The sequence below is a fragment of the Saimiri boliviensis genome, chromosome 1 (genome assembly GCF_048565385.1).
Source record: "Saimiri boliviensis isolate mSaiBol1 chromosome 1, mSaiBol1.pri, whole genome shotgun sequence".
Classification (NCBI taxonomy): Eukaryota; Metazoa; Chordata; class Mammalia; order Primates; family Cebidae; genus Saimiri; species Saimiri boliviensis.
The window spans coordinates 227018570-227034342 of NC_133449.1; the positions used below are offsets into that span (position 1 = coordinate 227018570).

Consider the following 15773-nt stretch of genomic DNA (forward strand, 5'->3'; position numbering starts at 1 on the left):
TGTGTATAAAATGACACAACACAATAGTATCTCTTGAGGTTTGGAAATTTAAGAATAGAGAGGATATGGTTTTAGTATGTGGTAAGTTTCATGAAGAAAAGTCCCTTCCATCATCATCATTATATTTAGGCAGCGGTAAAACAGGAGTGGCAGCCAGACCTTTCTGAGCATAGCAGGACTGGAGACAGCCTCCTGATGTTTCTGCAGCCCTATTGCAGCAGCAGCAAAGAGTGAGGTGTAGCAGGGCCGACTTATTCATCAGACAGAGTAGGCACAGTGCCTGGGGTCTACAAATACCTTTAGGAGGAATCCATGAAAATATTTTAATTGCTTTTTAAAAACATAAAATAATAAACTTATAGGTCAAAGAAAGTATTTTAATATATAGTATGAATACAGTCATCTCTCTAATAATGCAGCTAGAAAATATAATTTTTAATATCTTTTTATGGAGAAATGAGTCTGTGAAGATAACTGTGTCTAAAGCCCACAAAAGTCAGGATGTGGTCCTCGAAAGCAAAGGTTTGATGAGAGAGAGAGCGAGGGTGAGACAGAGGAGAAAGAGGCAGCACAGAGCTGAAACAGAGCCCCTGGGGTAAATATATTTGATTAGGGTCCAGAAGTTTATTATCAACTCCAGGATGGAAAGGGGGATCCTAAAGATGGCACAGTTTAATCTTCAATGGCTGAGAAAATCACTGAAATAACTATGTTTACCTGGAAATAATAATGATTATGATTATAATAATTACATAATATATTTACTACATATTATGTGCTAGGTAATGTTCAAAGTATTTTACATATATTGATTCATTTAGTCTTCCCAACAACTCTGTGTAAATGCTACTGTTATCTCTAATGGAAAACCAAACTAAGACACAGAATCTTTGTAATTTAACCAAGATCATGTAGTAAGTGGTGGCATACAGAGTCAAATCCACTCTCTCTGGCTCCAACACCCAGGTAAAGGCACTACCACTTCCCAAAGGAACCAGTTCTCCTTGGCTGACTCCAACAAGTTTGGGCAAGAATTGTAAAACATGTATGTGCAACCACTTGTCATACCACTAAACAAGGAAGCCACCAAAGTCACATGGGTTGTATCAAAACGACTCAGGAGCCAATGTCTTTGGCTAGACTTGCACTGGCTAAAGATGAGGTAAACCAAACATCAATAAAGACAACCACTACAATGAACTGACAAATATAAAACATTTATATCTATGAGTCCATAAACATATTTTTTAAAGTTCTCAATTACCTTTGGAGGATACTAGAGAACCAACTCATTATCTTGAAAGCTAGCTCACAAAGGGAAAGAATCAAGCATTTATCCTGCTTTTCCTAATCAAAGCATACCTCAGGTAACTAAAATGGAGAGAGAAACTCTGTCATTATAGAAGAAGTCCAACTAATAAATAATGAATGACAGAATTAGAATATCACCATCTTGCCACCACTAATGAATTAATGGGTCTAGGTAATAATCATCAATGGCTGCTAACATCACAAAAAAGAGTGATAACCAGACGTAATGTGCTTCCTGATGGCATACTCAGAAACAACCATGAAGTACTGCCAAAAAAATCAAGCCTGAATTTGATCAAGCCTCAAGATGTACCAGTTTATAAAAAATAGAGGGAGGAATGTACTAAACGCCATAGAAATACAATTAGAAAAAAAAATCGAGACTGCAAAAACTACAGAACAAGCAACCTGTTTCTTCAACAAAAAATTACCAGGAAAAAAAGAGACGGAGGAATGAGAATCTATGATTCCCAAAGTCTTAAGAGATGTTAACTATTTTAATGTGTAAATCTTATTTTGGATCCTGATATAAACAAACTAAAAAAAAAATGAACTTGGGAAATTTAAACATTGATTATTTATTTAATGATATTAAATTATTAATAATTCTATTTGTGATAATAGAATTATGGTTATGTTTCAGTCCTTACCTTTTTAAATTAATATTTTGAGATAATTATAGATTCATATTTAGTTCTAAGAAATTAATATTAAGAGGTCAGGTGCAATGATTAATGCCTGTAATCCCATCACTGTGAAAGGCCAAGACAGGAGGATCACTTGAGGCCAGGAGTTCAAGATCAGCTGGGGAAACATAGTGAGACCCCCATCTCTACTTTAAAAATAAAAATTATTAGCTGGGCATGGTGGCACGTGCCTGTAATCCCAGCTACTCAGGAGGCTGAGGCAGGAGAATTGCCTGAACCCAGGAGGCGGAGGTTGCGGTGAGCCGAGATTGCGCCATTGCACTCCAGCCTGGGTAACAAGAGCGAAACTCTGTCTCAAAAAAATAAATAAATAAAATAAAAAATAAAAAATAAAAATTAAAAAAAAAGTTACCAAAGGATGTAACATATCCTTTATCAAGTTTTTCCCAATGGTAACATCTTGCAAGACTATAGTACAGTATCACAAACAAGATACTGACACTGATTGAGTGAAGATCCAGAACATTCCCACTGCCATAAGATTCTCTCATGTTGCCTTTAATAGGCACACTCATTTCCCTCCCATTCACACTCCCTATCACCTGGCAACCACAGATCTGTTCTTCAGTCCATGATTTTGTCATTTCAAAAATGTTCTAGGAGTTCTAGAAATGGAATCACACACTCTGCAACTTCTGGGATTGCCTCTTTGCACTCAGCATAATTCTCTGAAGATTCATCCAGGTTGCTGAGTGTATCAGTAGTTGGTTCCTTTTTATTGCTGAATAGAATTCCATGGTAATGACATGCTACTTTCTGTTTCATCATCTACCCATTGAAGACACCTGGGTCTTTTTTTTTTTTTTTCCATTTTGAGCTATTATAAATAAAACTGATATAAACATTCAAGTAGAACCCTTATCTTTTAAAGTACTTACATATGTAGGGATGAAATAAAATGATGCTAGGAATTGCTTCAAAAAAGTTCCTAAATGGATAAGATATGGAAAAAAATAAGCTCTTCATCAGCTAATGAGTGCATCATACAATTATCTCTATTTTTGTATGTGTTTAACATTTTCCATAACATAAAGTTCAAAAAAAGAATCCAGCAAGAAAAAATTACTTATCTGATCACTATATACCCCTGCACATAAGCACACATATCTTCAAGTCTAATTGAAGATATGCTCCTTTATCTTGTGACTTTAGGCCATGCCAAGATCACAGGAATTCTTTGCTTAAAACATAGAGCCCACACCTTCCAGTGATCATTATTGTAACACTTACTATAACAATTAAGGCAGATCCAACCTAAGTATCTGTTAACTTTCTTTCAGAAGTTTTTTATTAGGCTACAGGGTTGATATAATAGGTAGTCTGTAACATTGGACAAAAGCAGATAAGTAATCACCATAATCAAATGTATGAGATTTGTGAGTGGCTTGTCTTCAAAAGAGAGAGTTTATGTCTGACATGAATAGGTCCTTATCATCAAGACAAATGCTGAAAGAACAGAAGTGTGATTACTAAAAATGAAGAGCAACAAACTATATGAGCACAATCAGGCCTGAAAATGAAGTGAAATGCATTTTATATTATGCAAAGGCTGCTTTTGTTTTTAAGCCACTCTGGAGGACAGCGTATTATTATCATGTTCAGTCTGCAAGCTAATGATTCCTTAGTATAATTCTACAAAATGGTATCTACTATTCAACATCACCAATATTCTATCAGCTCATTCTTCCCTAGTGCTGTATCATCTTCTCCCCCTCCATCCCACTGAGGATACCTTGATTTTTCTTCATATGCGGTACTAAAAAATGAAGACCCATTCTCTCAAAGATCTCAAGCAAAGAAGAGGATATAAATACCAACCTATTAATCAATCCAGGATTAAAAGCCAAGATTTCCAAAGGAAATATTCATGATGCTTTTCAAGTGCCAAGTAGTTCAATAGCTACAAATGAGTTTCCCTTATTTGGTCTTTAATGCCTTGACATGCACCATGATGAGCAATTCTAAAGCTTAAATAAATATTGTTATTAGAAGTAGGATATCTGTTCACAGATCAAATCCCAATAAGACAAATTCCAAAGGATCACCCAAGTTTTATAATTGTGTTGTAGTGTGGTTTTATCAAACAGCCCTCCTATTAAGTCAGCCCCAGCCTTGGCGTTAGAAATAGTAATGCTTGTTATAATATGATTTGATCTGTAATACCATACTACGATAGGGAGGAAAAAGATGGTACAGTAATAGGCTATCTATGTGACAGTCAAATAACTATAAAATGAAAGACATTAGTCAATTCTATTAAAAACAATCTATATACAGATGGTTCAGTGGTGAGTTTAACAATGTTAAGAGTTCTATCAATGGAAAGAAATCTACGGCAACACTGTATCAAAATCTTGTTCTTATGTCATGAGTCAGAACTGAGACACACAGAATTAAAATATGAAATGTCACAGATCACTAGAAATGGTGCTATACATAGGTGCTACATTGAGGAGATTAATTTTCTGCTAGAGGCAGAAAACGAAAATGACAAGAACTGGATTCAAGAGTAAAATGGAATTGAGAAAGAGTTGATAAATGGGTGTAAAGTTAAATACACATATATTTTTGAATACTCTTTTCCTGTATTTTTTGCCATCTTTCTTGACTCTTACAACCAAACGGTTTCTGGGTCCTGTGTATAAGGACTCTACAGTATAAATTTTTGTACAGTTTGTGGCCATTGACAAGATACTAGAAGTTGGAATTCTTAGCACTCATCTTGACATACTTAAAGGTTAATCTAAAATAGGTTGCGTAAAATAAAATGTTCTTGCCAAATCTTTAGGGTTGGTTTGCTCATATTTCACATTACCCTTCTTCATAGTAACCACCATTGCCTGGTCTATAGACTTGGATTTCAGAGGGGCCATTTTTGGGAGCTGAGGTGGTTTCAGAGAAGGGAATGTATGAGAGCACAGGTAGTAACAGGTAATGCATACAGAAAAATGAGGGAAAGCATCACATCTAGAAAAAATTCCAAGAACAAACTACACAAGAGGAGTATAGAGAGATGAATAACCATGTTTGACATGAGCTGTGTAGAGTGGAGGAGAAGAAAATAAACTTTGAAGAACAGGTTGGAGCCAGGGAGTGGCAACCTCTGACATCCAGGCAAGGCATTTAGACCACATCCCACAGGCCCTCAGAGAACTACTGCAGGTTTGAGCACAGGTAAGATAAGTGCAGCAGTGGTTAAAAAGATATGACTACAGGTAAGGGGCAGAGAGGAAAGGAGCAGAAGACCATAGATAAGAAGCTTTACTAATTGTTCCACATGAGGTCACAGGGCTTGATTTAGGAGGTTGATAGTGGGAAGAGAAAAGATTAATTTGGGGGAGCGGGGGCAGTGTGAAATATACAAATACTTAAAGCTAGTTTTGTCCTCAATTAAAACCTAGAAAATGGTCATTATTAAAGAACTACTTATGAGATGCTGAAGATTATTATGTAGATTGGGAGGTAAACTGTCATTACGATCAAACACATAAGAGGGCATAAAAATTCTAATAACTGATAAAGTCATTTTTAAAGGAAGCTTTCATTAAGCTTAACAGGAGCTTGGAAAAAATTAGATTTTTGATATAAGTAAAAATTATATTTAAGGAGATCATGATTGGTTGCAAGGTGATGAGTATTTTTAAATTTCAGAATAACTGCTGATTTTAGCAAGGCAGTAATAATGACTTATTTGATTTCAGATCTATTTTCTCTACTTTTACAAATCTACTTTTTATATCTACTTTTGCAGATCTATTTTCTCTACTTTTTTAAATCACTATTGCAAACATATTAATCAAAAGCTCTTTTTTGCAAATGCACCTATGAGTAAAACTGTAAAACAGTATAGATTACATAAGCCTAATCATCTATTTCTTAGTATATAAGCCAACTTAGCTTCTGTTTTCATTTGCTTAATACATTTTTACTGAGCACTTACTACATGGTAAGTACTGTGCTGGTGCCGCATGTACAATGAAGAATAAAAGAGACACGGTCTGCCTATGCGAGAGCTCACAGTACAGACAATCCCAGACTTAGGATGGGTCAACTGAACAATTTTGATACTTTATAATGGTGCAGAAGTGATACACCTTCAAGAGAAACCGTATCTTGATAACATACAACCATTCTGTTTTTCACTTTCAATAAAGTATTTAATAGATCGCATGGAGCTCTTCAACATTTTATTATAAAAAGCGTTCTATGTTAGATGATTTTGTCCAACTGTAGGCTAATGTAAGTGTCCTGAGCACATTTAAGGTAGGCTAGGCTAAGCTATGATGTTCAGTAGGTTAGGTGCATTAAACGTATTTTCTACTTAAGATCTTTTCAACTTACGATGGGTTTATCCGGATATATCCCCACTATAAGTGAAAGAGTATCTGTATGGTGGAATAAATAGATATCAATTTTTTAAAATCATTCTAATATGTAATTAAAATTGGAATACATATTCTAAAGGAAAATTATAAGGCACTATGAGAGCTTATAATAGGGAGGCTAAACCAAGACTGGGTCTGGGAAGGTGTTTTTAAGGAAACTGTCTGTGAGGTGAAATATGTAAGGATATAGAGGAGTGAAATAGGGAAAAGAGCTGGGGAGAGGGAACTAAAAGAAAAGATGAGCAGAGGGAAAGAATACAATAAAATGCATAAAGTAAAATGACAATGCTCTCCAACCTGTTGTGTAATAGTATCCCATGGTCCCTGTAGCAGTCGTGTCTTATAGCACTCATGAACTCCTTCCCATATGTCCTTCAGAGTTAAAGGTCTCCCATCTGTGAAAGTGCATGGTAAAGACTGAGTTAGTAATTCATGTGACACAATGGTACTTGGTGTCAATCTAAAACTCCTGGAAGAATATCATGACTTTTAGAAAGATCTTTAGTGCACATGCTATTTATATATCAAGAGAGTGCTATATGAATTACTATTTTCTTCCTGAGGGAAATTTAAACATTCAAGCTTCTCAGCTTTGTATCCATCTAGCATTTAAATTATCTGCTCATTCATTGCCTCCAGGAATTTTGCAAAATAAATAAAATCCAAATGTGTTTCGGGAGAACTGATAGATACAAGCACAGGCAAAGGAACAGACAAACAGACTCCCATATTCACAAAAGTGAACTATGAATACTCTGAATCCTTTGTACTTCCTCTAGTCCTTAAAACAAAGAAGCCATACCCATGCATCTTTCACATTCTTGTGGAGTATTTATAATTTCCAAATCACTTCATCAGTTACCATGGAGAATAGAGAGAAGAAAAACACACAATTTCTCCTAGCAAAGAGCCTATCATCTACTAAGAAAACCATGAAAAGTATATCATAGTAGAGTGGTCTCTGGCTGAAGAAGACTAAAGTTCACTGATGGTCTAAGGAAGAGAGATACTAACACTTGGTGTCTATGGCAGGTGGAGAAATGGACTCTTGGGGTCAATGGACAGGAGAACAGGGTTGGCACGAAGAGGGCAGTAAAAGCTTTATTGAACAATAATGCTCTTAAAGTTGTTTTAATTATCCAACTGTATCCACCCAAATGATGTATTTTACGAAGACCACTATGGCACTTACAATACACACAAGATAAGTAAAATAGAAAAATAGGTATCTAAGTTCTAAAAAGAAAGCAGAAAGAGGAAGTCACCTAAAGATTTCAAACCATATACTGCTGAAAAGAAGGCGTCTTAATACTAGAATCCAGTACAGCTTGGTCCATTCAGAGCTATAAAGCCCTCAAGACTTAGAGGTGTGCTTTTTGGGCTAATGGATGATACCACTTAAAGATATTTCACACAGCAATATACTGAATATTTAGACCAAAGAAGTATTTGATCATCAAGGGCAACAAAGCTTAAGGGAAATAATCTACTCAAGAGCTCCAAAATCATTGCTGATTACCAGATATGAAACTCAGTGTTCTTCAAGCATAAGTAGATATGTATGGTGTTGGGGAAAAAGCACTAGATTTGGAGTCCGGACTAAGTTTAAATCCTGGGATTGGCACTTAGTTCTATATGACTGCAAATTATTTTGCTTTTAACTTTAACTGCAAAATGAGAATAATAATTCTTTCTGAGTATGGTTCTTTTGAGGCTTACATTAGTGAATGCACCCAGGACTGTGACAGGCACACAATAAGAGCTCAATAAATATTAGGAATCTTTTTCCAGTCCTCATACAATTATTCCCATAATTCTCAAAGCTGAAAGATTCATTTCCAGACAATAATTTTTGAGAATTTTCCCATTGCAATACCATTCATATCATCTTTGATACAGTAATATACTAATATTATAAGCAGGGCATTTCTCATGTTTGACCTAAAAGTTGAACTTTTCCTCAACCTTTATTTTCAATAAATAGCAATAGAATATTTTGATACATTTTCAATAAGTATCTTCATCTTGGCATTTATCTGGCGGCAGGAGACCATTATCGTGTGATAAATAGTTTTATTCCATTGACATTTCCATGTCTGTAAAATGAACAAGATTTATTCATCCAATTAACATTTGAATGTCATGTTTAGCTACAAGTTAAAAACAAGCTGCCTTCAGTATCTGTGTTATATTGTTTTCTGAATACATTTACAGAGTAGGGCCAAACTCTGCTCTTAAGCATTATGCACCTTTGAAATATGCACATGCCATGCCTGCCTCTGTGTGTGTGTGTGTGTGTGTGTGTGTGTGTGTGTGTGTGTGTGTGTGTTGGTATGGGAAGAGGCAAATAAGATCTTAAGTACTTTAGTGTCAAATAGTAAATAATCAAATTGTAGAATAATGACATGCTTTTAAAATAATTTTTACATGTTAAAGTTAAAAGAAATCAAATACCTGCAGTAGGATAATAAAAGGTTAGAGCTAGTATAACCACTAATTGTATAAATAGGGCAGCCAAGGTCTTAGGAAATATGCATCTGCCAAAAGTATGCAGCCGGTTCATGACTGAAGTCTGAATCCAGATCTCAGGACTCACCAGTGCTCTTCCTTCTGGTCCACACTGCCTCTGAGGGCAAAGGCATTACACATGGTTTATAAATATTTGCTGAATAAACAATAAATGATGAAAAGATGCCTTTATTTCCCCTAAAATAATGCTTTACAAGCCTAGAGAAGAACACTGGGTTTCATATCTGGTAATCAGTAATGATTTTTAATTTATTCCTTAAAGTATTTCAGGCAACAATGTAAGTATGGAGTAAATGGTTTGGATAGAAGTTAATTTTAGAAGTAGATGTTTTATATAATTTGGCACCTACTATATGCTAGGCATCTGTTCCAAGCCTTTGTGATACATCAGTGACCAAAACATTCATACCTGTTTTCATGAAGGTTACATGTTACCTTGGGGGGTGTGTGTGTGCGCGTGCGCATGTGTGTGTGTGTGTGTGTGACAATAAACAATTAACAAAATAAATGAGTAAATTATATATTATGTTAGGAAGTGATACATAATATGGTGAAAAGGAAAAGTAGAGCAAGCTAAGAAGTGCCAGCCAAAGGCAAGTTTGCAATTTTAGACTTCAGTGAGAAAGTAACTTGTGTGCAAACACTGGGAGGCACAGTGTTCCAGGGAAATGGACCAACCAGTGGAAAGACCAGCAGGGGTGGGCAGGGGATCACTAGCACTACATGGAGATCACTAACATTCATCACTTTAAGACAATGACTTAAAAGAATCACACAGATTTATCAAGATATAATTCACATACATACAATCTACCCATGTGAAGTACACAATTTAATTATAGAGTTGTGCAATCATCACCTCAATCCATTTTAGCACACTTTCATCATCTTAAAAAAAAAAAAAAAACAGGGGGACACAGTGGCTCATGCCTATAATTTCAGCAATTTGGGAGGCTCAGGTGGGAGGATTGCTTGAAGCCAAGAGTTTCAGACCAGCCTGGGCAACAAAGTGAGGCTCCATCTTTACAAAAATATGGCCATATAGGGAAGGGCAGAGACAAGAGGCCAGGAAGTATTTGCCTCAGTGAAGTCCTTTGGCTGCAGTCCCAATGAGGCCTGGCTGAATTTCTTTTTCTGCTGAATAAGCCCTATTTTCTTCTCACCCCAATTTTCTGAACCAACTTGGGTGCTTTTCTGATTCTTGTAACCAGAGCTTGGTTTGAAAAGTAGACTCTTCAAATGACGAAACTGATGGAAAAGTTAATAACGTAACAGAGCCCAAGTCTGTTTTGCATCCAAAATGATGCAACTGCTTGAGATGCTTAAACAGTCATGACTTCCAGGACTAGCCTCTCCAAACCATGGTCTCCAACTTCTAAAATATAAACCCCTTAAAAAAACTGAGGAAGGTCAACAAGCACTTACAATACTTTTGTTAAAATATCTGCTTCTTCTAGCGTATAACGACTATATCTCAAGGGCTACTGCAGTCTCTTTAGCACCTCCCGAAGTTCTGTGTTTGGCACTCCCTGCTGGTGGCATGCTAGGCCTGGTCGGACTACATGTTTTTAAAACAAACATATCAAGTCTTAAATATTCAAAAGACTGCTGTTCTTCAAAACTGTCACCTAGGGAGGTTACCTGACTATTCAGCAAATTCAACAAATATTTATTTCCATCAACGCTACAATGCTGTCAATGGAACTGCCTTTGAACTTTTGAACTCCCTTAGGAGCCAGACAAGTAACTAATTATTTACTAGTCCCAAACAGGTTTAAATCAAAGGGAAAAATTATACTTATTTTATTCCATATATTTATTTCCAAATGATTTTGTTGTCGCCAAACAAATTCACCTTTAATGGGTAACCATCTTCCAACTTTTAACCACAAGGACTGGAAGAAGTTTCAAAACCAGCAGTTCCCAAAATATGTTGCATAATCAGAGTATGGCTGGCAAAAGCATATAATTTTGCTTTTCCTCTGTATCTCTGCAAATCTCTCCAGTGTCAGCTGACCATTTACACTGTAAAAGGTCTGGGTAAACATAGCTTTGTCTCTATCACAACAATAACCTAATGAGGTATTATATGGGTTCTCTTCCCTAAGCCTTCATCCCTGGTTTGCCTAGGCACAGTTTACACCTTCATCATCAAAGACATACAAAAGTTAGTTTTTGGGATCTTTCATACAAAAACAAAAAGACATAATCTAATCAGCAATATCTTCAAAATTCTGGCATACGTTATTGGTATCTAAAATGCATTCAAATATGATCATGACTCTAATTATTTCAAAAGCAAAACAGATACTTGAGAAATGCCACTGAAACAATTGAATTGGGATATTTATATATGTATAAAGAACCACATCATAGAAACAAAGCAGAAACCTGAAGAATGTTGTACATATCCATTTATTTATGAAAACTAAAGATCAAAACTTAAAATTAAAATATGGACATAAATACTTGCCTAAGTGCATGAAACACATTATTATGTGCCTACATGTTCAATTCAAAGTATCTTCAATCAGAAACTTTAAACCATGTTAAGAGAGTCTATTTGTTACATCTGGCCTCAGTCAGAGGAGACATAAGCATACTCAATCAAAAACGCCCTTGTTTCAGACCTAAGACACTCGATAGCACCAATTTTAACATGCTTAGAAATTTCATTAATCACATTGAGGCTGAGAAGCTCAGCAAAATCCCTTGAATACCTGAAAAATTGAAGTAGAAGCCAAAATAATTTCAGCAGTAACCTACATAGTTAGCATGGTAAACTGAGGTCATTTATATAACAAGTGTTTAGTGAATGCCTACTAAGTGCCTGATCACTTGGAATTATAATACACATTTAAACTAAAGGAATGGTCTGTCAGTAATCTAAAATGTCAGTGACAAAAAAGAAGAGACATTAGGTGAAAAATAGAATAATTAAAAGTACAATCTTTAGCAACTGCCAGTAGCATTTAACATTTTCATATAAAATCTCTCAATTGAATAATAACCCACATGTCAAGTAATCTACATATTACTCAAAATGTACAGCTTTCTAAATTAAATTTCTCAGGGCTATTAGTTTTCATGAAGCCAATAACAGCATGAGATATTTCACCAGCACTAATTCTAGTGCAAGCACGCTGGAGTCACCTTTATCCTTACTGTGCATGGTTTCACTAAAATTTTTTAACTCCTAAAAGGAAGACTAGAGAGAGTATAAATAATTCAGAGTAAGTTTAAGAATAACGTTCTGAATGTAGCCACTAGAAATACAAAGGAAAGAGTGGACTTTTCACAACAAAAGATATCATTATTCAATTCAATATATTGTCTTCAACAGAGCTTTGAAAGATATAAAAATTCATGTCATACTCCACAGTAAGGCAGAGATGAAGCTCTACCAAAGGAGAAAATTCATTTTTGCTTCAGTGAGAAAATTAAATTGTGACATAAAATGAATGCAATTGTTCATGTACATTTGTATCAGCTACTATACTGGCTAATTCTGTAATTCGTATTTATTCATATAAGTATTTCAGGACTTTGTATCTTTATTAATCTCAAGAAATCTAAATGAAATTCCCAAAATATGAACTATGGCAACTTCTTTTTGCTTGCATATAACATCAATTAATTAATTTAACCTATATGGTTGTTAAATTTCAGTTATTTCATGAAAGTGTCATGAAGTGAAAAATGGGCTATAGAGTTTAAGGCCAAGTTCTATAGTTTTCTATGTACCCTTGAATAAATAATTTAACCCCTCTCAACAGTTTTTGTCTTCACACGAGGATAATAACAGTTCCTACCTTCTAGTGTTATTGTGAGTATCTAGACACATAATTTGGCTAGCATGGTTGAAAGGCACTATGTGTCAAGCCCCATTTCCAATATAAGCTCAGAATCCTCGAAACTCTGAAATCGGTATTATCACTAACTCAGTTTTTTTTCAGATGATGAAAGAAAGGAAACAGCAATGTTCAATAACTTGCCCAAGATCATATGGTTAGTAAGCAGCAGAGCTAGGAATCAGAACCAAAGCTTTCTGACTCTAGACTCTGCACTTTTCACCACTACATTATATGTGTCTCTGTGCACAGGAGCTCTTTGTAAAGTGAGCTCTTTGTAAAGTGTATGTATATACATACATATTAGTTGCATTGTTCTTGTTCTTACTATTACTAATGGTCCCATCAACACTGCCTAAACTATGAATATCTGGAATTTTGCCTTTCTTGGTTTTCTTTCCAATCCTGGGCTCACCCTTTCCCTGTCACTCATGGACAAATCCCATGTCTAGCCAAGCCCTCTCTTGATCACCACAGCTTAAGAGAGTCACAGTTCTCCAAGCCCTGGTGCCAATTTTTACCTCTCTTATGGTCCTTAACATATTCTACTTGAATATGTTACAGTTCAGTCCTGTCTTGTTTCCCTCACTAGACTGTAAGCTCCTTTATGGTACCATCGATCTCTGATTTCCTTTATTTATCTCAGCATTTCAGAAACATATTTATGCCTTGAGTACAAATATTTTCAAATGAATGAACAGATGAAAGTTCAACATTATTTCTAGAGTAATTAGCACATTCAAAGAATAATGACTGAATACTCATAGTAAAATTCATTGATTAAATGTTTTACATTTATATTTTTTAAAAACCCTCATACCCAAGCACATGCAGCTATAGCAGATCTACGATTTCTCAGTATCCAAACACACTTCCAATTTGGGAGATAAATTCAAAAATAAGTGGGAGGTAGAGCCCCATTTCTACCACGAAAGCTAAAGGGAGGTAGATATTCCCTCGCCTTGTCATTCTACCACCTTCAGTTGACTCTATGATCTACCCTTCAATAAATCTTTTCCTGCTTATCAAATTTTTTGCCAATCAGGAGTACATATCTAATATAGCACAAATAGATGGTTTAAAAGTCTTGCTTAATAAATATTTTCAAAATTATCAGCCCCAATTTGTAAAATGTTATATATTTGTCTAGCAATCTTGAAGAGAAAAATAAATGTAAGATGGTTTTTAATTACATGAGGAAGTTTATGTGTGTTACAATCTATTTTTATGAACATATGCCCAGCAGCACATAAAGGAGCAATTGTGAATCATCTTAAACTGTCCACACAGAGTTAAGAAACTTGGAATAATGCAAGTGATATTATACCTTTCCATTTAAATTAAGTGAAGCACTTAACCTAGTAGAAGTACATAGAAGACCTTCTTGACAAACCTCTGAATCAGAAAACGGTCCCAAGGGGAGCAACATTACATCTACAATATATCTGAGACATCAACCCAGTGATACCACCATTTGATCCAGAAATCTGAGGACCATACTACCAGCTGGATATTGATAGCTTAAGTTCTGCTGGTTCTAAAGCAGAAGACACTATTTCTTTTTCTGAGACAAAGTCTCCCTCCGTAGCTGCAGTGGCGCAATCCCAGCTCACCGCAACCTCCACCTCCTGGGTTCAAGCGATTCTCTGCCTCAGCCTCCCGAGCAGCTGGGACTACAGAAGCCCATTACCAGGCCCAGCTATTTTTTTTTTTTTTTTTTTTTTGTATTTTAGTAGGTATGGGGTTTCACCATGTTGGCCAGGTTGGTCTCAAACTGCTGACTTCAGATGATTCACCCACCTCGGCCTCCCAAAGTGCTGGGATTAAAGGTGTGAGCCACTGCGCCCAGTCAACACTCTATTTTCAATTCTATCCAAAGTATTCTGAGGTTTTGATCCCAAATTCTTGGGATTAATACCCAGCAATTTGTACTCTTGGATTTCCCTAAACTTCATATTCCCCCCATTATGTATTAGTACTGTATTATTCAATACCAGCACTTTGAATACCCTTCCACCATCCAACCTGGTCTCCCTCCCATGGAATGCAGTCTCTGCCTTTTCAGAACAGCACCTAACATACAGACTTGAACACTGCTTTGATGACTTTGAAGGAGCAGAAAAATAATACATCAGTTACAAGTTGGGCAGTGATTTGTTTCAGCATATTTTAAAGATAGACTAATGTGCCTACTGTGTGCACAGCACAAATCTCATTATTTCCCTGAAAATATGTTCTTTCCAACTCATTGTCTCTAAGAGGTTATTGTTTTTAAATTTTTATAAAGTTAATAACAACAATAATGAAAAAGTCAAATTTCTTTTTTTATTTTTCAAATTTCATTCTCATCCTTTAATCCTTTTCTTTCTGTTTTACTCTGTCACAATTTCTAGGAAATCCTTCCTCTGGTCTCATTCACTTCTACTCAATCTCTTTCACTTTTTTTTATTTCTTCCAATCCCTTCCTATCTATTTTTCTTCCATAATTTGACCTCAACATATCTTTTCAACAATTTCTTCCATAATTCATCCTAAGTGAACCCCTTCTCCAAACTGGTCCTTCACTGTTCCCCAAATATGCTGGGCTCTCTTCAACTTCCACAGCTTGGCACTCACTCTCCTTCCCTTTGCCAATGCTTTTCCTAACCTCTTCAAGAAACCCAGCTTGTGGCTGTCCTCTACAGGTTGTTGGACAGAGCTATGTATATTCTACTTTTATTTTTCAGCTTCCTCCAACACCCATCTTTCCTGTTTTGCTGTCATTCACCTCTATGTACTCCAAAGACTTCCTCTTGTTGAAAACCACAGACAATCCTTTTCCTCCTTGATGATTTATATGCTGCTTTAATTCCAAACTTTCCATTATTCTTTCTTTATCCTGGCCTTTATCTTAGTTTGGTTTATGCTGCCTTTGAGACGGAACTATTCTTTGACTATTTATTTTGTCCTGTTTCTCTATGAGCATTCTTCAGGCCTACAAGTGGGCAAAT

General features: G+C 35.8%; 1 protein-coding gene across 7 annotated transcripts in view; it reads right to left on the reverse strand.

Annotated features, from left to right (window-relative positions):
- ATG10 (autophagy related 10) overlaps window positions 1-15773 on the reverse strand; it is a 292497-nt gene that overhangs the window by 84840 nt on the left and 191884 nt on the right. For all 7 annotated transcript variants that reach the window (XM_074384181.1, XM_074384177.1, XM_074384175.1 and 4 more), the window contains one exon: window positions 6701-6798. In XM_074384181.1, the coding sequence (XP_074240282.1) occupies window positions 6701-6798 (98 nt within the window). The remainder of the gene's footprint in view (window positions 1-6700; window positions 6799-15773) is intronic.